At 42.9% G+C, this 23,850-nt stretch overlaps 1 protein-coding gene and 1 pseudogene across 1 annotated transcript in view; both read left to right on the top strand.

Annotated features, from left to right (window-relative positions):
• The window catches only part of GAB3 (GRB2 associated binding protein 3), a 35,760-nt gene extending 16,135 nt beyond the window's left edge, over window positions 1-19,625 (top strand). Inside the window, exons 7-11 of the mRNA XM_045285564.1 lie at window positions 2,313-2,394; window positions 3,584-3,686; window positions 15,404-15,520; window positions 17,105-17,217; window positions 19,341-19,625. Of these exons, the coding sequence (XP_045141499.1) occupies window positions 2,313-2,394; window positions 3,584-3,686; window positions 15,404-15,520; window positions 17,105-17,217; window positions 19,341-19,374 (449 nt within the window). The 3' untranslated portion in view covers window positions 19,375-19,625. The remainder of the gene's footprint in view (window positions 1-2,312; window positions 2,395-3,583; window positions 3,687-15,403; window positions 15,521-17,104; window positions 17,218-19,340) is intronic.
• LOC115873987 lies at window positions 5,329-5,498 on the top strand (annotated as a pseudogene).
• Window positions 19,626-23,850: the final 4,225 nt, after the last annotated feature.

The following is a 23,850-nucleotide window of genomic DNA, read 5'->3' on the forward strand; positions in this document are numbered from 1 at the left end:
TTATTATGATCCACACAGTCAAATGGCTTTGCATGGTCAATGAGACACCAATAAACATCTTTTGGTGTGTGTGTGTGTGTGTGTGTGTGTGTGTGTGTGTGTGTCTGCTTTGAGCCAAGATCCATCTCACATCAGCAAAGATAGACCTTATTCCACATCCTCTTCTGAATCCGGCCTGAACCTCTGGCAGTACCCTGACAATGCACTGCTGCAACCATTGTTGGATGGTCTTAAGCAAGATTGTATTTGTGTGTGATATCAATGCTGTAGTTTGAGCATTCTGTTGGTCACCTTTCTTGGGAATGGGCACAAATAGTGGTCTCTTCCACTCAGTCGGCCAGGTAGCTGTCTCCAAATTTCTGGGCATAGAGTGCTTCTAGTGCTTCTTTGGTTTGCTGGAAGCATGTCTATGGGTATTCCATCAATTCCTGGAACCTTGTCCTTGGCTAATGCATTCAGTGCAGTGTGAACCTCTTCCTCTAGCACCATTGGTTCTGGCTCAGATGCTGCCTCCTGCTATGGTGGAATGTCAACTAGTTCTTGTTGGTACAGTGACTGTGTATTCTTTCCGTCTCCTCTCGATGTCTCCTGCATCACTCAATTTTCTGCCTATAGAATCATTCAGATTTGCAACTCGAGGCTTGAATTTTTTTCTTGAGCTCTTTCAGTTTCAGAAATGTTGAGTGCATTCTGACCTTTTGGGTTTCTAATTCTAGAAATTTAGTTTGACTAGTGAGTTCAAAACAACGTTAATCCACGGAATTGAAATATAATTCACCTACTTTGTAGATAGGAGAACCTCTGACAAGATCTATCTTTTATTTGATAAGGAATCCATGTTTAAGGTGTAGTTTTGTTTAGCAGACCTACTATAGAGCAGGCACAGTCCTTAGCTCCAGTGATACGGAGAAGAAGTAAGCAATCTCTATCCGTATCAGCTAATGGAGGAAAGTGCTACAAACAACCCGATAAGACAGTGAGCTGGGGATACATGTGGGAAAAACTCAGCCGGCTGGACCACTACGGTGGAATAGGTATCAGAGCACCTCCTGTGTGCCAGACCCTTCTAGACGTCCTCATGGAATGCCCCATCAAGGCCTGAGTCAGATGACCTCAGATGAATGTCTCCTTAAACATGGGAGCTCATCTGGTGGAGCCTGGCTTCATCTGGAGGTCAAAGAGAGCGTCCCCGAGCCGAGGACATGAAGATGAGCATGTTGATTACAGGCAGAAGGCCTGGCAGGTAGAGAATGAATTGGAGTTGCGGAAAGAAGACTTCTGCCTATGATATGAAGGTAAAATGTCCACTTTGGACTTGCTGAATGTGAGGTAGGCATTAGGGTTCTATAAGGGTGGGGACTTGGGCCTGTTGTATCCATACTACGCCTTCAACACCCGAGAGAGCGTCTGGCATGCGGTGAATTCTCAATCAGTATGTGTGGAAAAGATAGCAAATAATTTAAAAATTGGAACAAATTTAAACGAGGCAAAAGGAGCAACAAATAATAGGTTGAGGTCTTGTTGATTTTTGTTTTAGTCTGTCTTTCTGTATATGACATCTATGATAGGTAAATTAATAGAGACAGTAACTGGATCAATAGTTTCTTGGGGTTATGGCAGGGGAGCTTGGTGGGAAATGGGGAGCTAATAAGTCCAAAAAAGAAGAAAATGTTCCAAATTTGATTGTAGTGGTGATTGCACAACTCTTTTAATATACTTAAACTCTTAGATTGTATGAGATGTGAATTATATGTCGATGATAAAACTGTTAAAATGCCAAAAAGTCAATCTAAATTTAGTAACCCGAGAAAATGTCGAATCTATATTAAGTACAGAATCTACGTTGTACATCGAAATGTATATCGTAAGTCTAGTTCATTACTATAAAAGCTTCTAGTTAGAAGGCATGGAATTGGTCAGAATTAGGACAGTATACAATGTGGGCAACATTTAGGAATAAAACCACTAAATGTAGAGTGGTTACATAGGACAGGTGTTGCTTGGGACTCAAGAAGATTTTCAAGTATTACTTCTTTTATGTTTGTTTTTTTTCCCCCCTTTCTACTTTAATGACATATCCTAGACACAAGGTTCATTTTTAACATGTGTTGAATGTAATGTGTCCATTTGCTCGATAGTCATGCTCTTTTCTCCCAGTGAGACAGGCAGGTTCACATTTCTTAATGGGCTACTTGCTAGTATATTTGGATTTGGTACATGAGGAGAGTCGAATATGAGATTTTAACGGTCTTTGAATTTGGCCTTGCAATCTTGAGAACTTACCACACAGAATCCCATGTGTTGTCTTGTAGCACGGCCACCTCCACTGGACCTGAGAAACCTCTCCACCATCCGGGAGCATGCATCTCTAACCAGGACTCTCACTGTGCCTTGGTAAGTCTTTGAGAACTTACAAGGACAGCATTCAGCACAGACAAAACCCTGTCTCCCTTGGGCCTCTGAGTAAATGTAGTGAAAGCTCCTTGACCTAGATGAAGCAAAAAGAGGGGCAGGATTTACTCTTAGGAGCCAGAGGTGTTTATAGACCACAAAGAAGGACTATAATGGAGTCTCCTAGGATACTGGAGCCAGGAACTAGAGAACTGCTGGGAATTCAAAGAAGCCTCTCTCTCCACCTCTCATGTCTATTTCTCTCTTTCCTTTTGCTTATTTCTTTTTCTTTGCTGAGCTCTTTGTTCTTTGTGCGATTCCATAATCCCCACAAAGAGGGTCAAATCGGAGCTCCTGGGATTCTTTATTTAACTGTTACAATGCCAGGACCTACGGAGAAGTGCTCTTTTCCAGTCCCAATTCAGATGTCCTGGGCAAGAGACTTGTCTTATCCCAGCCTGAGTTCCATCAGCTGTGCGACCCAGGGGCTAGGGTCAGTAGCACCAGCATGGCTTCCAGAAACCCAGGGTTTTCTACAGGTCGGGGAAGGGAGTTGTCAGAAAAGGAGGGGTGCTTCATGGGCTAGGTAGCCAGATACTCCCCAGTAGAGCTACATACTCACATCTTACTGTGGGGAAGTTGTGTTTTCAGGGTTGTGATCCTAGCATGGGAGTTTCTGGGTTCAGTCTACATAACACTAGACACACTTTCCGAAGTGGAATTCTGCAACGGGGGCTGTATTCCCAGCAAGACTTCAGAGAGTCTCAGCCTCTGCTTCTGACTCTGGAGTCCGAAATGGACATTTATTTGGAGTCTTGTGCTTTATCCTATGAGGGGACCCATCACACTGGGTCTTCCCGATTACTTGGTGTGGAAACAAGAGAGTCCCAAAGGAGTGTCTTTTGCTAAATGATGTGATGCCTTGCTCTGTTTCTAGAAATCTCATGAGTTGTGTCAAATGTAGCCCTGGGGGGGTGGGGGGTGGGAAGAGTTTTGAGACTTGGGAGCCATTTGCCTCAGAGTGGGCCAGAAGCTGCTGGGTAGTCTTTGCTGCTCAGGAATTGCTTTGCCGGAAGGAAGTTGTGTCTGGAGGGGGAGCGCCGCAGTCCCCTGGGTGCCCTGGCCGTCCCTGGCCGGCTTTCAGAGCAGCTGTAAGACATTGCTCTGACCTCATCTGTGTTTTTGTTCTTAGCAATCGAACCAGCTTTCTCTCTCCAGAAAGAAATGGTATTCATTCTGCAAGATTTTTTGCCAATCCTATTTCCAGAGAGGTGGAAGAAAGCTACATCCAAATGGTAATTCTATATTCTGTACACTCTTTGTATTCTTCACCCCCACATGTACTCTGAGGGGTTCATTTAAAAGGCAATGTACCCTGCAGAAATCCCTATGCAATCTTTACGCCGACATTTGATTATAAAACCAGGTCATAAGGTTTTCTAGCACAAATGGAGTTTCTAGAACAAATGAAACTGCCTTTCTTTCCTGCGACAGTCAATTCCTCACGCCATTTTGAGGCCATAGTATTTCAAGGGAACTCAGTGCGATGAAAACAGAAATGCCCATAGTTCTTTGCACAGGCTCGGTGATGTCCTGTTTGACCCTAACTAGATGTGCAGGCTCCCCGAATGTTCAGAGTCTAGGCTGTGAAACTCACACCTTGCATGTCTCCCTTCCACCGGAGGATGACCTTACTTCCTAGTGACTCTATCCTGACTGACTGACTCACAGCTCTGGCCTGCAGGCAGGGGGAGGGCAGGCGGGGGCGCGGAGGGAGGGCCTCAGTGCTGTGGCCATGGAGTATTTATGTGTCTTAGCCTCAGTCTACTCATGCTATAGAGTCTTTCTGTAGACTTGAGTAGATGATGACTCAGCCCCCCATGCTTTTGTTAACTAGTTACAGTTCAAGATCTGTAGTATCGCCTTCCTGCCCCCTGTTATCATTGCCATTCGACTCATTGTGGATTCTGTTGAGAGCATGGGTTTTGAGGGAATGGGGGCTAGAACTCCCCTCGCTGCAGTTGAGAGATGTAGGGAACTCTAACAAGAGCTTCCATTTGAACTATGACATTTTGAGAATAGATCTTAGAAGGACAAAGTGCAAGGCACTGAGATCATTCTGCCCTCTGCTCTCCTTCATGCAAATAATGGACAATTTAAACGCTCAAAATGGCAACAAGTAGATGCTTCATTTTCTTCCCTTAAAATTTCCCCCCTTTTTATTTGCTAAAAATTGTGCTGTGAGTGCACTTAACCATATGCAGATGGAAAGTGACTCATATACAAGTCTGTTGTGGTCTTCCCAGGGTTTCTCACACTTAGTAATGGCCCTTGGGAAATTTCTAGAAGAAATCATTCTTATAAAGACTGCTCAACAGCTGTACTCTGTCTCCAGAGAACAGAAAGGGAAGTAAATCTAAAACCAAATGCAAATGCAAAGTCATGGAGACACCAGCCGTTCATTCCTGAACTTCGAGGTTGTCTTTCATTAGCGTGGATAAGGATTGAGTCCTTGCCTGAGTTTATAATCATTGGCCAATAATGGGCTCTGTGCGTTACTAGGCAAAATGACACAGTGAATCAAGAGCCTAGGGTGAAGGAGCCACCATAAAAGTATATTTAAAGGATACACCATCTCATTCAATTGTGGGATTTTTTTTAAGCCTTGGAATATAGTATTTTCAAATGATGGATTTTACCTCATTTTGCTTATTCCATACAAGTTTAAGCAGTACAAACCAAACTCACTGCCTTCTAGTTGCTGTTGACTTACAGGCATAGCAAATATCATAAGTGTCCATTTTTTCAATCTTTGAGGAGAAGTTATGATCTAAACTAGAAAATTTAGGCCAGGGGCTGAAGTACACGTTTTAGTTTATAAAGATGTAGATCATCTTTTACTTACTTGAAATATTTGTGAAATAAAACATTTAGAATAGCTTTGAGCAGTGGCAATATCTTAGCCAATGAGGTTTACACGAGGCGTGATTATTGCTAATTGAAAAACTTAGAATAGTCAACAGCAGGTTAATTTGGTTGATTTCTTCTTTGTGTGTCTTTCAAGCCCTTTAATTTCACAAGAACATTTTATAGTAGAATCCCAGATTCTTTAATCTCACATTAATTATTTCATTGTGGTATTATAACCATTTTATACTTTAAATGACCATTGCATAAAACTTGATTTTGATACAGTTATATGAGTGATAACATACTCTTATGGACACCTACTCCTCACTTTTTAACTGTATTGTTATCTGACATTTCACATTTATAATAGTAATAAGAAATCTACTGTTCGACTATTTTGCTCATTAACGAGTGAATGTACATCTGACGGTAATGAATGTTGTGATGTGAAGTGAAAATAACATTGGCTGTGACAATGCAAGCGGGTTGACAGTCAGATAATAATGTAGTTCCCCTCCGTTTTGTGACCGGATGTGACCACCCTTCACCTCCACATCTTGATTTCCACCTGGCCTTTGTCCATAAGTGAGGAGTCAGTGTACAGATTTGTGTAGCTACTACTGAGATCAAGATACAGAACAATTCTGTTCCCCTAATGCTACCACTGTATAGTTATACCCCCACACGAGCCCTTGACAAACACTAATTTGTTCTTTATAACAACAATTTTGTCTTTTCCAGAATGTCATGTAAATGGGATTATATAGCCTATAACTGAGGAGACAGACAGACAGACTAGTATATGTATCGAGAATGTATTCTGTTTTATTGGGTGTGCCACAGTTGGTTTGTTCACTCACCCATTAAGGTTTGGACAATTGTCAGTAAAACTCTCCTTATAAAAATTCCTTTAAGGTTTTTTTGTGGATGCAAGCGTTAATTTTCCCTTCATCTCGGGGCCAGTGAGGATAGTTTGGGTTTGAAAGCACAGTTGGCAATAACCTAGAGATATATTTTTGGTTGCCACAACCTGGGGCAGGAGGGTGGTGGTGCTACTGGCATCCGGTGAGTAGAGAGGCAAGAGCTACTGTTAGAAACATCCCACAAGGCGAATGTCCCTGGTGTGCCTGTCGAGAAACCCTGCTCTCGGGTAAGTCACCACTGATGGCATTACTATGTCACATGGCAACCGGGCTTAACTTGATAAGAAATTGCCAACCCATCGTCTGTAGTATTTTGTTGTGGTTTTCAATATTAATTACCCAATGTGAACATAGTACGTATCATGGGCTTACTATGCCACCCATATATATATACTCTTTGGGGTGGAGTCTCTGTTCAAGCCTTTCACCCAGTTTTGAATTGACTGATTGGTTTTCTTATTTTTGAGTTTTGAAAATTTTAAAAAGTACATTCTACATCCAAGTCCTTGGATGAGTATATAATTTTCACATATTTTCTCTGAGACTGTAGCATCAGCAAATGTTTTAAATTTTGATGAAATTCAACCTGTTAATCTTTTTCTTTTTTTTTAATCGTGTCTAAAAATTATTTGTCTAGCTCCTGGTTCATGGAGATATTCCTCCTGTGTTTTCCTCTGAAAGTAATGAGTTTTCAGTTTTACATTGACGCCCATCCACTTTGAGGTAATATTTATAGAAGCAGATTTCCAGGCCTTTTCTAAATGAATTCCGCTGATATGAAAGAGGTAATATATAATAGTGAATTTATTTATGTATCCCAGGCTATGCTGATTGAAAGTGAGAACAATCTATCCATGGCCATCTTTGTAAAGAAGGCAGATTGAGTAGAAGCATCTATTGTCCCTCCACCTCCAAACATTTTTCTGAATCATAAGATATTTTTTAAAGGCTAGTCCCCACAAGGATAGAAGAATTGGAGAAGAAAATAGCACTAACATTGAAAATTGGAACGCAGACCGAGAAGTAGTAAATTAGCTTATCAGGCCCAAGAAAGTAAAATCCTAAATCCTCCAGGTAAAAGCAAGAACTTGACTTCTCCTCTAGCATACCCAGAGAGTTCACAAAGTGTCCACGCTAGGTCATTCATGAGTGGGAAGTCAAGTAGGGAGTAGTGGCCCAAAGGTATTTCTGAATTAAGTAAATCCCAAGTTCCCCTCTCCTCCTCCATGGAGCTGTGCTACTTTGACTTCCCCTAGTCCACCCCCGCGGAAAACACGGAGAGAGTGCAACACAGGAATCAAGGAAGCAAGAGCCCCAGGACTGGGGGGACGCCAGACAGAAGTGGCAAAGGAATACGCATGGTGGATGTGGTAACCAACCCCTGACTTATCTTCTTCACCATTCCACTTTTTTTCCCTCTAGAATATTGGCATCTAGAGTTTTATAGTTCATCTGGATATTGGAAGATCATTCTCTGGACTCTTTGACATGGCCAAAAGGCAGAACTTAAGTACTGACATTGGGGATTTCCCAACAAAATGGTCTAGAAAAATCACCCCACAATAAAGCCTACAGTTGACAAGCACCAGTATGTACTCTAAGTTCCTGATCCAGCTTCAACAGTTCATACATAAATAGGAGCAAATTGCCTATGATTCTTAGGTATTTCAGGAAAGTGCGAAGTGAAAGACTGAGACCCAAACACACAGACATGGAGGAAATAAAAGTTAGTCATACAAGGAAAAGAATATTAAAAAGCTAAAACACTTTAAAATCCATGGCTAATATTCTCAGAGAGATGAGATCAAATCTTAACAGCTGTAATTCAAGCAAGAACCCTGGTGGTGGAGTGGTTACACGCTGGGCTGCTGACCCCAATAGCAGTTTGGTCAGCAGTTTGAAACCACTGGCTGCTCCGAGAGGAAAGGTGGGGCTTTCTACTCGTGTAAGGGGTCACCATCTCAGAAACTCCCAGGGCTGGGCAGTTCTAGCCTGTCCTCTAGGATCACCATAAGTCAGCATCAACTGGATGGCAGCAATCACGAAAATTGCAACCAACAACATTAATAAATTAAAGGAGGAAACGGTTAAGATGATCTCAGATATCAAAAACAAAGCCCCAAACATTTGCTAGAATTCTACATTTATTCAGGAAAGATTGTATTAGCGAATTAGGAATAGAAAGAATTTACCTTAACCTCGTTCAGAGAAATCTGCATAAAACCTCTAACAGGCATCATATTCAGAAGTGACACACTATACGTAGGTTTTAAAAATAATGTACAAAACAAGGATGTGATCTTTCATGACTTCAATTCATCGTTGGTTCAGGAAGTACCATCCAGTGACAGAAGGTAAATTAACAAAACAAAAAAAGGAGAAGTAGAAGGAAGAAGACAAATTGTGATTATGCACAGATGAAGGATTATTATTATTTTTTTTGATGAAGGATTATTTACACAGAAAACCCCAAATAGTCTGCCTATAAATCCTAAAATTACTCGGAGACTTTAGTTAGGTTAATGGATGTAAAGCAAAATCGAAATACAAAAGGCAGTGGAACACTTATATCATAGTAACAAACAAAATTTAACTTAAGCAAAACATACCATTTACAATAGAATAAAACGAGGGATAAATCAAACAGAAGATTAATAAGAACGTTCTAGAGAAAAGTTTTGAAACTTCATTAAAAGAAGTTACAATTTTATTGAAAGAGGTTGAAAATATTAAAACTTTATTGAAGGCTTTTAAATTTTACTGAAAGGGGCTAAATAAATAGAAAGATAAGGGATGCTCTTTTATTAATAAATAATTTTATTGGGGGCTTTTACAGCTCTTATCACAATCCATACATCCATCCATTGTGTCAAGCACATTTGTACATATGTTGCCATCATCATTTTCAAAACATTTTCTTTCTACTGGAGCCCTTGGTATCAGCTCCTCATTTTTTCCCCTCCCTCCCTGCTCCCCCCTCCCTCATGAACCCTGGATAATTTATAAATTATTATTATTTTGTCATGTCTTACACTGTCCGACATCTCCCTTCACCCACTTTTCTGTGTTTGTCACCCTTGGGGGGGGTGTTCTATATTGATCATTGTGATTGGTTTCCCCTTTATACCCCCACTTTCCCCCTACCCTCCTGAAATTGCTACTCTCATTATTGGTCCTGAGGGGTTTATCTGTCCTCGATTCTCTGTATTTCGAGCTCTTATCTGTACCCATGTACATGCTCTGGTCTAGTCAGATTTGTAAGGTAGAATTAGGATCATGATACTGGATGTGGGGAGGAAGCATTAAAGAACTAGAGGAATGTTGTGTGTTTCGTTGGTGCTATACTGCACCCTGGCTGCCTCATCCCTTCCTTGTGACCCTTCTGTAAGGGGATGCCCAATTGTCTACAGATGGGCTCTGGGTCTCCACTCTTCCCTCCCCCTCATTCACATCGATACGATTTTTTGTTATGGTTCTTTGATGCCTCATACCTGATCCCATCAACACCTCGTGATCACACAGGCTGGTGTGCTTTTTCTTTGTGGGCTTGGTTGCTTCTCAGCTAGATGGACGCTTGTTTATCTTCATGCCTTTAAGACCCCAGATGCTATATCTTTTGATGGCCGGGCACCATCAGCTTTCTTCACCACATTTGCTTATGCACTTGCTTTGTCTTCAGCAATCGTGTTGGAAAGGTGAGCATCATGGAATGCAAGTTTAATAGAACAAAGTGTTCTTGTGTTGAGGGAGTTCTTGAGAAAAGGCCCAATGTCTGTCTGCTACCTTAATCCTTAACATATAAATTCATGTACATAGGTCTATTTAAGAGATGTTCTTGGGCTGGAAGATTCAAATATTAAAGATGTCCATTCTTACCAAATCCCAGACAGGTTTTATGCAACTGCTAAACTGATTCTGAAAGAGCAAAGGGTTGCGATTATCCAAAATAAACAATGACCTCCGTAGGAAAATACAAGTAATTTTTTTCATTATTTTTATTGGCATTTAATCCACATATCATACAATTCAGTAGTTCAATCACATCAAGAAGAGTTGTACAATCATCACCACAATCAGTTTTAGGACATTGTTATACCCGGCATTATTAGCTCCCCATTGCTCTCTCCATCTTACCTGCCATACCCCCAAGGAACCACTAATCCAGTTACTCTCTCTGTAGATTTACCTCTCCTGGATTTCATATACAGGAAAACATTAAACAAAAGCAAAAATGAATGACAATAACAAAGTAAAACATAAAAACCTCAATCAAAAATAAAGAAAATATTAAAAACCGGAACAAATTTAAGTGGATCATAGGGAAATAAAATGATAGTTTACTGAATTTTAACCTGACTGCATCTGCAACAATCCACTTTCCATTGCTTTCTGCATGATAGCAAGGCTATTCACATCCCTAGTCCATGGTTAGAGGGGATTCTCCAGTGGCTTAATCCACATGTATTTATTTCCTTTTCACTTAAAAAAAAACCTCCACTGAAACAGCTTTAAAATGGAGATCAAAAGATGTTATCCTACATTTTAGTCCAACTATGTCTGCTAAGATCAACTTTACAATGTTGTCTGTCTGATAACAGGCCTATTCACAACCCTCGACTACGGTCAGAGGGGATTCACCAGAGGCTTAATCCATGTGTGGATCCTGTAAATGGATCTTGGGCTTCCAATATTGTCCATAGCCTTCTGCAAACCAAGTGTTCACAATTTAAGCTCTGAAACCATTCCCTCTTTTAGATTTGGATTATATTATTTACAATCCTTGGGTCACACAGGCTGGTGTGCTTCTTCCATGGGGACTTAGTTGATGTCTCACCTAGATGGATACTTCTTTGAAAACAGACCTTTAAGACCCCATACACTATTCTTTCTGATACCCAGGCACCATCTTGTTTCTTCACACTTTGCTGAAACACCTGTATCTTCAGTGATCTCTTCATGAAAGCGAGTATCAAGCAGGGTCATGCCATAAGAACTAATTGTTCTTATATTGGGACTTGAATTCGGTGCAAGCCCAAAATCCATTCATGTATGTATGGTTCATATATGTCTCTGGTTCACCTTAGGGAGATCATTGGAATTTTGTGGTAGAGAACATTATCAATCACCCCCCTGCATCATCACTTCCATTGCCATAAAGCCAAGGCTGATTCAGAGGGACCCTCTAGAGCAGTGGTTCTCAACCTTCCTAATGCCGCGACCCTTTAGTACAGTTCCTCATGTTGTGGTGACCCCCAACCATAACATTATTTTTGTTGCTACTTCATAACTGTCATTTTGCTACTGTTATGAATCAGGTGACCCCTATGAAAGGGTTGTTTGACACCCCCCCCAAAGGGATCGCGACCCACAGGTTGAGAACCTATAGTATAGGGCAAGGTAGAACTGCCTCTGCATCTCTGAGCCTGGAAATCTTCACAGGACTAGAAAGCCTCATCCTTCCCCTGTGGAGCTGGCTGGTGGTTTCAATCTGCTGACCAATGTGTAACCACTACATATTTATAGTGTCATTAGTTTAGCCAATGGCATAGAATTTAAAACATTATTGAGAAAAGGAAATTGTACGAGTATAGGCCAGCTATGAACTAATATGCAAGAATTATTGACTTTACAGATTAACCTCTTAATTGACTGGTCACTGTTTACACAAACAACGATGGTTGCTGATAGGGCAAATCTTCCAATAGTATTTATTCACAGAAACAGAGTCACGCCAATCAGATGAATACACATAATCATGAAGCACGGAAGGCATTACAATAAATAGTAAGTGTACAATAGTTCGGAGCCATCGTCCATTGGGCACCCTCAAGACAAAAATTTCAAATCAAAGTCCAGCAACTACCAGTTCTAGGCCCGTGGGCTAGTAGTCATCTGCTTCTTCTCACACCAGGGAGTTTCAGCCTTAAGTCCAATGGCTACAGGTCAGTTTGAGCTAAAGCCTAGTTCACTTAGTGGGGTTTCCACACCGAGTCTTTCTGGTGTGGCCTATTGAGAATGTTATGGACCTCAAAAGAACAAAGTCTTAAGTCTCAGAAATCTATAGCACATGGATTGCATAGAAATTAGGCCCAAAGTGTCCAAATAGGAACCTAGGAGCAGGTACATTTTCCCCTTGGGTTCCACATACGTATTGTAAGCGTTTTTACCTGATGGGCTCCTCCCTGTTTTCCTACTGACAGAGTGTGTTGCATTAAAAGTGTGTTGCCTTGAAATGCACAGTGACCCAGTGTGACAAAGTAGAGCTGCCCCTAGAGTTGTCTTGCCTGTAATCTTCCCAGAAGGAGATAGATTGCTGGGGTTTTCTCCTGCAGTTACTGGGTAGGTTTGAACTGTTAACTTTTTGGTTAGTAGCTGAGCCTTTCACCCTTTGTGCTGCCAGGGCTCCTTAAGAAAAAGGATGAACAACAATGGATCTAAAATGGATGGCACGGAGGGCATAGAATGCCTGCTGGGGTTTGATCAAGTGCAATGTAGCCGAAAGGAATTATTGAGGGCCAAATGAAGGTCGAACATGATTGTGGGTCAAGGGTAAAGTAAAAGAAAATAGAGGAAAGAGTTAGGTGGCAAAGGATATGTATAGAGGTCTAAATACAGGTACGTCCATTTGTAAATATATTTATATATAATGATAGGGACATAGATCTATGTACATATATTTATATGTTAAGTATTAAGGTAGCAGATAGATATTGGGCTTCTACTCAAGTACTCCCTTAATGCAAGAACACTTTGTTCTATTAACCTGGCATTCCATGATGCTCGCCTTCCCAACATGATCACAGAAGACCAAAAGGGTGCATAAGCAAATGTAGTGAAGAAAACTGATGGTGCCTGGAGATCAGAAGACATAGCATCTGGGGTTTTAAAGACTTGAAAGATATTGATGTGAATGTGGGGGAGTGGAGTGAAGACCCAAAGCCCATCTGTAGACAATTGGACGTCCCCTCACAGAAGGGTCACAAGGAAGGGACAAGCCAGCCAGGGTGCAGTATATCACTGACGAAACACACAACATTCCTCTAGTTCTTTAATGCTTCCTCCTCCCTCCCCTACCATCATGACCCCAGTTCTACCTTACAAATCCGGCTAGATTGAAGCATGTACACCAGTATAGATAAGAGCTCTTGACACGCAGCATCCAGGACAGATGAACCCCTCAGGAACAGTAATGGGAGTAGTGATACCATGAGGGTAGGGGGAAGGTGGGGGAAGAAGGGATGAATCGATCACAATGATTGACATATAATCCTCCACCCACTCACCCAGGGTGATCAGCAGAAATATGGGTGAAGGGAGACAGTGGATGGCATAAGAAATGAAAATAATAATTTATAAATTAACAAGGGTTCATGAGGTTGGGAGGGTGGAGCAGGGAGAGAAAAAAATGAGGAGCTGATACCAAGGGCTCAAGTAGAAAGAAAATATTTTGAAAATGATGATGGCAACTATGTACAAATGTGCTTGAGACAATGGATGTACATATGGATTGTGATAAGAGCCGTAAGAACCCCCAATAAAATGATTTTTTAAATAGCCCCAAATTGAGAAGGCATTTCACAGAAGATAACAAATAAATAACTTTTTAACATATGAAGAGATGCCCAAGCTAATTAATCAGGGGAGTAAAAAATACAACCACAATATGATGCCCTTTTATCCCACCAGGTCAGAAAAATATTAGAGTGTTGACCAAATGTGGAACAATAGGTCCGCCGGGCTCTTTCCCATTCTCCGCATGTCCCAGTGGTTCCCACAATGTACTCAGCCTTAAAATGTAGCGCATCTCCATCTGTGCGCGTCCTAAGCAGCGTCCTTACCCAAGTGGTTAAACCGCTTTGGAAAATCATTTGATGCTCTTTAGCAAAATCGAAGATGCATACATTCTACTTGCCAGCAAGTCTACTCTCAGCTGAACATCTAGAACTATTTGCACTTAGTTCTTACACAGGTGTAGAAATGTTCGCGGCAACATTGTTTTACACAGCTCCTCCTAAACTGCAAATAACTTAATGTTCGCTGAAGATAGAATGGTCACATCCATCATGCAGTGGTGTTCTCTACAGCAGTGAAAGAGAATGCAGTGAAGCTAATGCACTGATGTGGAGGACTACTAGATACATGACACTGAATGCAAATTTAAGTCACTGACAGTTATGCAATATGACTTTATTGATTTAAAGTTCAAACACAGCCAAAGCTAAACAGTACATTATCTAAGGATCATTATATAGGAATAAAATTAAATTTAAATAAAAAAGGATGGACATCCCTCACTGAAGGGTCACAAGGAAAGAGGACAAGCCATCCAGGGTGCAGTATAGCACTGACAAAACACATAACTTTCCTCTAGTTCTTTAATGCTCCCCCCGCCCCACTATCATGACCCCAGTTCTACCTTACAAATCCGCTAGACCAGAGCATGTACATGAGTACAGATAAGAGCTCTTGACACACGGAATCCAGGACAGATAAACCCCTCAGGACCAATGGTGAGAGCAGGGACATCAGGAGGGGGCGGGGACAGGGGGGGGAGGAAGGGGGATCACAATGATCAACATATAACCTTTCCCCCGAGGGGGATGAACAACTGAAACGTGGGTGAAGGGAGACAGCGGATGGTGTAAGGTATGAAAAATGATAATTTATAAATTGTCAAGGGGTCACGAGGGCGGGGGAGGGAGGGACGAAAGAGGAGCTGATACCAAAGGCTCAAGTAGAAAGAAAATGTTTTGAAAATGATGATGGTGACATCTGTATAAATGTGCTTGAGACAATGGATGTATGCATTGTGATAGGAGCTGTAAGAGCCCCCAACGAAATGATTTAAAGAGAGAAAAGTAGAAAAGCAATGGTAAACACGGAATTCCAGATGACGTTTAGCGTCTTTGGCAAGGACAGAGAAGGCAATAAGCAGGGGAAGCCGACTCTTGCACGCTTTGTGTTTGCCAGTCCTCACCAGGAAAACAGCTTGCCAAGATCTCTTCCAACGTTTCCCAGTGGTGGCCGATTGTGTTATCAGCTCCAGCTCTTGATCAGATGTTCAGTCTGACTTCCTGAGCTGTCATCTGACCACTCAATTGTGATCCGATGGCAGCTGTTCAAGTGGCGACAACCAGCTGAGAAACCATTAACCTGAGTCCTGTGATGTTGGTTCCCAGCAGGAGCACAGAGATGCCAACTCCCTGGGCAGTGGTGCTTTTGATTGTACAAATCCATTCAGCCTGGACTATTTAGCTCTGGACTTCAATTCGCCGCCACCAGCCACTGGACAGAAGGTATGCTCTTGTGTCGGACACTTCCCAAGCCATTTGGTTTCTGTTTAGATTTATCCGGCGAGCCATGCATGCTCTCTTTAGAAAAGCTGAAAATGTCACCATGTGTCACAAAGAACATTAAAATCAGGACATTCTACCATGTTTCCTTCTAGGGCATTTTATATGTGTGTCTATGTATCTGCTATATTCCAGTTCTTCAACATTTGGACCATAAAGCGTTTGGGGGTGGTGGGGCAGGGTGGGGTGGGAAAGGGCGCTACAGGCAGAGGAAAGAACTCCTTAGAGAACAACTCATCGTCCAATGGGCAAGCTGGGTCTTGTTAGGTGCCATTATGTCGGTTCCAATTCAAAAAGAACATCTGCACAACAGAATGAAGTGGGTCCTGTGCTTGAGCCCATTATTGCAGCCACTGTGTCGTTCTATCTTGACGGCCTTCCTCTCTTTGCTGCCCCATCCACTTTACCAAGTGTGATGTTCCTCTCCAGGGACTTGTCTCTCCTGACAATGTGTCCAAAGTATGTAAGGAGTCTCACCATCCTTGCCTCTAAGGAGCGCTCTGGCCCTACTTCTTCCAAGAGAGATGTGTTTGTTCCCTTGGCAGCCCACAGCACTTTCAATACTCTCGTCCAGCACCAGGACTCAAATGCACCGATACTTCTTCAATCTTCCTCATTCAGTGTTCCACTTTCACAGGCACATGGACCAATGGAGAACACCATGGCCTGGGCCAGATGCACCTTAGTCCTCCAAGTAACAACCTTGTTTTTCAACTCTTGAAAGAGGTCTGGTGCAGCAGGTTGACCCAATGTGATGCGGTGTTTGATCTCCTGACTGCTGCTTCCAGGGAGTGTTAAAAGGAGTCCTGAGCTCACTCTCTCACTGTCTCATTCTCACTCTCTCACTGCCTCACTCTCTCACTGCCTCACTCTCTCACTGCCTCACTCACTCACTGCCTCACTCTCTCACTGCCTCACTCTCTCACACACACACACACACACAAAAAAAAAGGAGTCCTGAGTTGAGAGTGGCCACGTCATGCAGGGCCTCAAATGCCAGGCTGGGCAGTTGCTCCCCTTTGAGCCAGACTGTGCTTTGAAAGTAGGAATACAGAATGACACCCACCTCCAAAGGCTCTTGTGAGGAGGCAGAGTTCATGCATGAAAGCAATCATAACCGCCAAGGAGGGTCACTCGCTGCATAGTGCATGCATGGTAAACAGTGGGCAACAAGTACATAGATTTGAGCAGGGTGCTGTCGTCATCAAAATTGTGTCTTATGTTATGACCAAAGCAGCTCATAGAACATAGTGTGGAGCATGATTCCCTTTAAGATGATTCCCTTTACATCCTAAAAAACCTCTGGAACACTTTCCCCTCTCTTGGTGAATGAACTCCTACTTCTGCAGTTTCCAAACGGCTGAGTCGAAATCCCAGAAAGCAAGCGCAAGGCGGGCATTGCACATGGACGGTCACAGTTGGAGGAGGAGCGAATAGTTCACAGTGAGATATTGTACCGGAGAAGACAGATATTTTCCTGTATGTTGTATTAGCCATAATGAACCCTTTTTTGCTTTCTTCCTGCAGAAAATTTTTGTTTCCGAAGAGCAAAGAGTAGACTACGTCCAAGTGGATGAACGGAAGACACAAGCTCTGCAGAACACCAAGCAAGAGTGGACCGATGAGAGGCAATCAAAAGTGTGAGGCTGTGCTTTCAGAGTATGTCTGAGACAGGGGGGTCCGGGCGGGGTAGGAGCTGGAGACAAGTCTTCGTACTAGGCCCACACTGGTGCTTGATACAGGTCAAAACCAAAAGAGAAAGTGTGATTCCAGTGAACTGGATGAGAAGCTTGAGTGCTTCAGTGGGGAAGAGGGTGGAGTGTTTTCCGCTGAGAGTGGTTGACGGGTGTCCAGCCCCACCCAGAGCCTTGTGCAGCCTCCTTCCTTCTCCAAGACTCTTCGACAGGACTCTGCCGTCCTCCGCACTTGAGCTCCATCCACATCAGCACAAAAAAAGCCGCAGGAGGACATGCTTTGACCTAACCTTTCGTTAAGATCTGATCATTAGAATGTTTTGAGAGAAGATGGGAGCCAGTATTGCTATCACTGCTTTACTCCACGAACTGGCATGGTGCTTAGATGGGAATGTTACATTGTCCGAGCTAATGGGACCCCTGAAATCCTGGAGACATGATAGAGAGATTAAGCCTGATGATGATCACATTGGTGGCAGAATTTGGACTCCCTCTTCCTACAACTCTAGCCCCTAAGAAAGCAGTCCCAGGCGATGCGACAAAGAGCCCCAGGCTCTATGTTATGCATATCAAATGACCCTTGTGGCGAGCTCAGTATGCCAGTGCTCTTAGCCCCTTCCCACTCTGCTTTCTCACTCAGCATCACCTCTGTCCCCTGTGAGGTGCATCTCCCTGTGAGCTGGCAGACACTCGCAGAAGAATTTTTATCACTTGGGGTAGGACATAAATCACCCGTGGCTATCCCATGATGGACCCAAGCTTTGAGTAATAACAACAAATGACTAGGGAAAGAGTTTATTTCTTTCACACATTTTCACTCCTGACAAACACTCCTACTGTGTAAGGATGCCACCTTGTGACCTGAGTCTGTGGTCATGGGCTTCAGAAAGACATTCTCAGTAGGGCACAAGGATTTCTTTAATGGGTGTTCCAGATTCTTCTGAGGACGTACAGGCAGAAGACATAATCAAACAGTTCTGATTAAGTACAAACTAGTCTGTCCCTCCCTTTGACAAGAGTGGACCAAATAGGTGGCAGATCTGTGAGAGAGCACTGGGGGGATTGGAGGCTAGGCTGCAAGGGTTCAGGGTTTCCAACTTCCCTCACAGGGGAGTGAATAGCAAAATCATTGCAATTTTCAAAACAGTAGTCGCTGGGAATACATTTTTCATCTTCAGGCAAAGAACAGAGGCCTTATTGAATGCACTGAATGAATGCAGAGTCCTTAAGGAATCCAGCACCAGCAGAGGCCTTAGAGGTCTCTCTTCCCTGTGGTCAGCTGCCCACGTACCCTGCAGTCACAGAGTCTAGGCAAGAACTTTTGTCTCTAGGTGGCCAGCTGGAATAATTCATTGCTCAATCTTCTGTACATAGACTTCCTGGTCTAGACTGTCCAAGGATCAAGAATCACACTAGATTGAAGATATATCAGAAAAGGAAACCCAGCTGAAATGATGTCAATGGAAACATCACTCAATTAAAAATAATAACACCTATATATTTCTATAGGAATGTGTTTACTGCCTGAAGCAATAGACGCTTGAGTACCATCACCTGTTTTCGAGGAATTAAATAAACCAAGAATGCTCTGAATAGGGACTAGCTTCTTCAAAGGTAGCTAGATGGTGATAAAAGTATACAAGTTTCTGTTAGATGAATTCACTGTCCGTTCCAGGGGGTAATGCAATCATGTTTTGCTGTTATAAACTGAGAATCGGTCGCTAAGCAAAAATGTGACATTTCAGGGAAGCAAATGACAAGTCCATTTAAACTTGCTGCAAATTTTCCTGAAAAACAAAAACCCAAACCATCCTAAATCCAAACGATGCTAGGCAAACCTTAGTTTCAGGGAGAAACAGCCAATGTGTTATAGAGGTCTGTTTATGGTGAAACGTGTGTTTTCTTTTTGCTAGAAGTGAACCGCATCTATCCTTCTGAGCCTATGATAGAGGCACATATCTGTACTCTGTAGAGTGTACATCTTCCTAAAAGACTTGGCAGTCAAATCAACCAGACAATGCCCTACTGTCATTCATTTGTTGCTTTGTTTCGCGGGAACATCCCTCCAGGTCAAGAGCTATTCGGTTCATGAGGAGGAACTAAAGCGCCTCCATCAAGCTTGCAAGCCCTGGAGCCCGAGTCCTCGGTGGGTTAAGCGGTGATTGAAGAGTGAGGGGTCCTGAGGCACGGCACCCTGCTGAGCTATAACAATGACACCACATGATCCGTGGGAGGCAAGATGCAAGTCACGTCACCGGTTTACCCCATCTCTGCGCCCACAGCCACACCGATTTGAAAAGTTTTCTTTGTACAATTTTCATTTTGGGCATTAATAAAGGTTTGATCCAGAAGAAGAATGACTACTATTGTCTTGATTAAGGGTAAGGCTGCACTGTGTATGCTTGTAAATCGTGTCCATAAGTTGTACAAATTGTGTGGATGACAATGAAAAAAAAGCTGCCTGGGCTGCTTATGTAGCAAACACCTCATGGGATTTAGTTCCTTGGTTTGGAGGGTTAGGATCCTAGTTTCCCAGGAATCCGAGGAAATCGGCTCAGCGTGTGTGTCGTGCTTCAGTTCCCCCTCCTGGTCTGGTGAGGACTTCCTGGGCTCTTAAAAGCTTGCACAACAGTTGATCTCTGTTGGCCTGAAATAACAGAGGAAGAGGAGTCAAGACCAGGAGGAGGAAGTGGAGCGTGTGGCTAACTGCCTTCTTGAGCAGCTGCCTCTCTGCCATGGGGCCAGAAGAATTGAGTGGTGGCTGGCCACCATTGCTGAATAGTTTGATCATAGAGTCTATAGAAGAATCCTGATGGAAATGGGGACAATATTTCAAATTCACGTGAACTTAGGACTTCCTGGCCCCATGGAGGCTGGATGAACCCCCAGAATGATTGCTCTGGGGTCATCTTTAAGCTATAGAACCAGATCATTGTTTTGCTTTTTAAGTTTATCACAACATGTTGGCCTTGAGCATTATACTCTCTTTTCCCCCTTCTGTTTTGTTGGCATATAATTCACGTATCATACAATTCGATGGTTTAAATATATTCAAAAGAGCTGTGCGGCTATCATCACAATCAATTTTAGATCATTTTCTTCATTCTTGTACCATTTTTATTAGCTCCCCATTACCCCCAAGCTCCCCTGCCATACCCCTCCAAAAATATAAGCGCTACCATGGAGTGGATGCCGACTCATAGCGGTCCTACAGGACAGGACAGAATTGCCCCTGAGGGTTTCTGAAATGATAACTCTTAAAAAAATAATTGGCAGTTAATCCACATAGCACAAATTCAATAGTTCAATCATATCAAGAATTGTACAATCCCAAAATTTTAAAAATTATACAATCATTACCACAACTTCAGAATTCCTTCTTTTCCCTCCCCCCATGGTTAAATTGCTTTTAAAATGAGTTGTGTAATCACCTTCAATTCCATTGCTCACTCCCCCTACCACCTTCACTGTTTACTCCCGAAATCCCCTTACCCTCCCTATCTTCCCCCCACCCACATCCCTCCCTCCCCATTCAAACCCTCACTCACATCATGTATTGTCTTTAGCCATCCACCCCTTCTGTGCTTCACAAACTGGTAAACCCAACAGAAACAATAAAGAACAGGAATGAAATGAGGTGATAAGGATTAAACGATAGTAACATAAAGATACAAATACCAACAATGAGTAAGGAAAAAGGACCACCACCAATATTTTAAAAGCCAGGGAAGAAGTGTTTGTCATGGAACAAGCAAGAGATCCTTGCACCTAGAACAAATTCAGAGGGAGCTCAAGTGACCAAGTGTCAAGCTTTATCCAGCCTAATCAGGACGACAATGATCTATGTTGGACAGTAAGGCTGCTCTAGATCTTTGCCTGTGGCTAGAGGGGATCTTCCAGAGGCATAATCTGACTAGCTACTCTGCAAATGGATTTTGGGTTCCCACTGCCCTCCACAGCCTTCCACAAATTGGGTGTTCATAATTTTACCTCTGATACTGTTCCCTTCATCATATTTGAATTTTATTATCATCGTTATCCTTGGATCACACAAGTGCGTGTGCTTCTTCCATGTGGGCTTAGTTGACTTCTCGCTTCGATGGCTGCTTGTTTGAATAAAAGCCTTTAAGACCCCAGATACTATTCTGATTAGATAGCTGGGCACCATCTGCTTTCTTCATCACACTTTTCTGTAGCGCCCTGATCTTCAGTGAACATTCCATGAGGGGGAGTATCGAGCAGGGGCATGTGATCAGAGCTAACTGTTCTTGGATTGGGGTTAGAGTTAAGCGGGGGCCCCGACTCCATCTGCTGGTGCCTGGAATATGCCTGACTGGTGTACTGTGGCAGTCATATTATGACAAATTCAAAACACCGTAAGACTAGCTACCCCAACAACAGCTACAAACCAACTAGTAGTCAATGAAAACCAAACAAAAACTAGCAAACTAAAGGCAGTAAAACAAAAGCCCTTATAATCAGAAAAGTATAACCTGTCAAGCATCTTCCTGGGGTATAAGGCAGCTGCACTTGCGACATCATCAGTTTTTCTAATGACACATCCCTCTGGACACTGTGGCTGTGGAGAGTCTATGCGAGTACAGCTCCACCGTGAGCTGCACCCATGAGTTCTTGCTCCACACAGATCAATCTCCCATTTGATTGAGTTCTGTTTACCCTAGGCATGGGGTTGGTGCCCGGCGGAAACTTCCTGGATCAGTTCTTCCAAGTTCAAATCCTTACCCAAACTCAAAACTTGTCATGGTACTGCGCATTAAGGTACTAAATATATGGTGATTTTGGATCCCTTTCCATTGGACACCCACCAAACCCGGGGTTCCCTCTAAGGTCTAATGACTGCCACTTCCACAGGTCCAGGGCAGCCACTCTCTGTGAAAACATCACTCTTATGGGAGTAGAAAGCCCTGTCTTTCTCCCAAGGAGTGGCTGATGGTTTGGAACTGCTGATCTTGCGGTTAGCAGCAACCCAACACATATCCACTGAGTTACCAGAGCTCCTTGCAACAACCCTAAGGAACTATTAGTTTAGTTACTGCCTCTATGGAATTACCTATCAAGAAAGTCAAACAAAATAAATTACATAGAATCTAGGGTCCCACATGCTGGAAGATAAACAAGGGGCCATCTAACTGAGAAACAACAAAGCCCACATGGAAGAAGCACACCAGCCTGTAAGATGACAAGGTGGCAAAGGGATCAGTATCAGGCATCAAAGACAAAAAAAAAAAAATCATAACATTGTGAATGAGGGGGAGTGCAGAGTGGGGACCCAGGGCCCATCCGGGAGAAATTGGACATCCCCTTGCAAAAGGGCTGCGGGGAGGAGAGGAGCCAATCAGAGTGCAGTGTAGCAACAATGAAATATGCAATTTTTTCCTAGTTCTTAAATGCTTCCACCCCCCCACTACCATGATCCCAAGTCTACCTTACATATCCGGCTGGATGGGAGGATGTACACTGGCACAGATAGGAACTGGAAATACAGTGAGCCCAGGACAGATGAACCCCCCAGGACCAGTGGAGAGAGTGGCAATATCGGGAGGGTGGAGGGAAGGTGAGGGAGAAAGAGGGAACAGATGACAAGGTCTACATATGGCCTCCTCCCTAGGGGACGGACAGTGGAGAAGTGGGTGAGGGAGACGTTGGATGGGGTAAGATATGATAAAATAATAATAATGTATAAATTATCAAGGGTTCAGGGGGAGAGGGGAGCGGGGAGGGAGGGGGAAAAATGAGGAGCTGACACCAAGGGCTCAAGTAGAAAGCCGGTGTTGTGAGAATGATGAAGTCAACATATGTACTAATGTGCTGGGCACAAATGATGTATGTACGGATTGTGATGAATTGTATGAGCCCCTAATAAAATGATTATTAAAAAAATAACCCAACAATGACAACAAAATAAAACACAGTAATCTCAATCCAAAAGAAAGCAATATAGAAACTTGAGCAAATAAAAAATGGGCCCAAAGGGAAAACTGGTGCAAATCGGCAAAATCATGACATTCTAGAGATGTAGGGGGTATATTCACAGGCATTTATTATATTACCTCTCCTTTCCTATCTGAGTAATCAAAACAAAGTCTCCCAAGCTGTAAGGGAATATTTATATTAAGAAAAAAAAAACACATTAGAAATCACTCATGAACTTGTCATTCAAAGATACAGTGGACACAGAGTCCACCCCTTTATGTTGAAAACACATCGATCAGAGGACTGCGGAGAAAACAATGGGACCGATGGTTCCAGGGGGACAAGGGAGAGAAGTTGGGGGAGGAAGGAAGTGGTATTAACAAACCCAGGGACAAGGGAAAAAAAGTGATCCAAATCGGTGGTGAGGAGGGTATGGGAGGCCTGATAGGGCGTGATCAAGGGTCATGTAACCAAGAGGAATTACTGGAACCCAAATGAAGACTGAGCATGATAGTGGGACAGGAGGAAAGTCATAGGAAATAGAGGAAGAGCTAGGAGGCACAGGGCATTTATAGAAGTCTAGATAAAGACATGTATGTATGCAAATATATTTATATATGAGGATGGGGAAATAGATCTATGTGC

This window comes from Echinops telfairi, unplaced genomic scaffold (assembly GCF_000313985.2).
Source record: "Echinops telfairi isolate 266 unplaced genomic scaffold, ASM31398v2 ScPeMD7_7472;HRSCAF=8510, whole genome shotgun sequence".
NCBI lineage: Eukaryota > Metazoa > Chordata > Mammalia > Afrosoricida > Tenrecidae > Echinops > Echinops telfairi.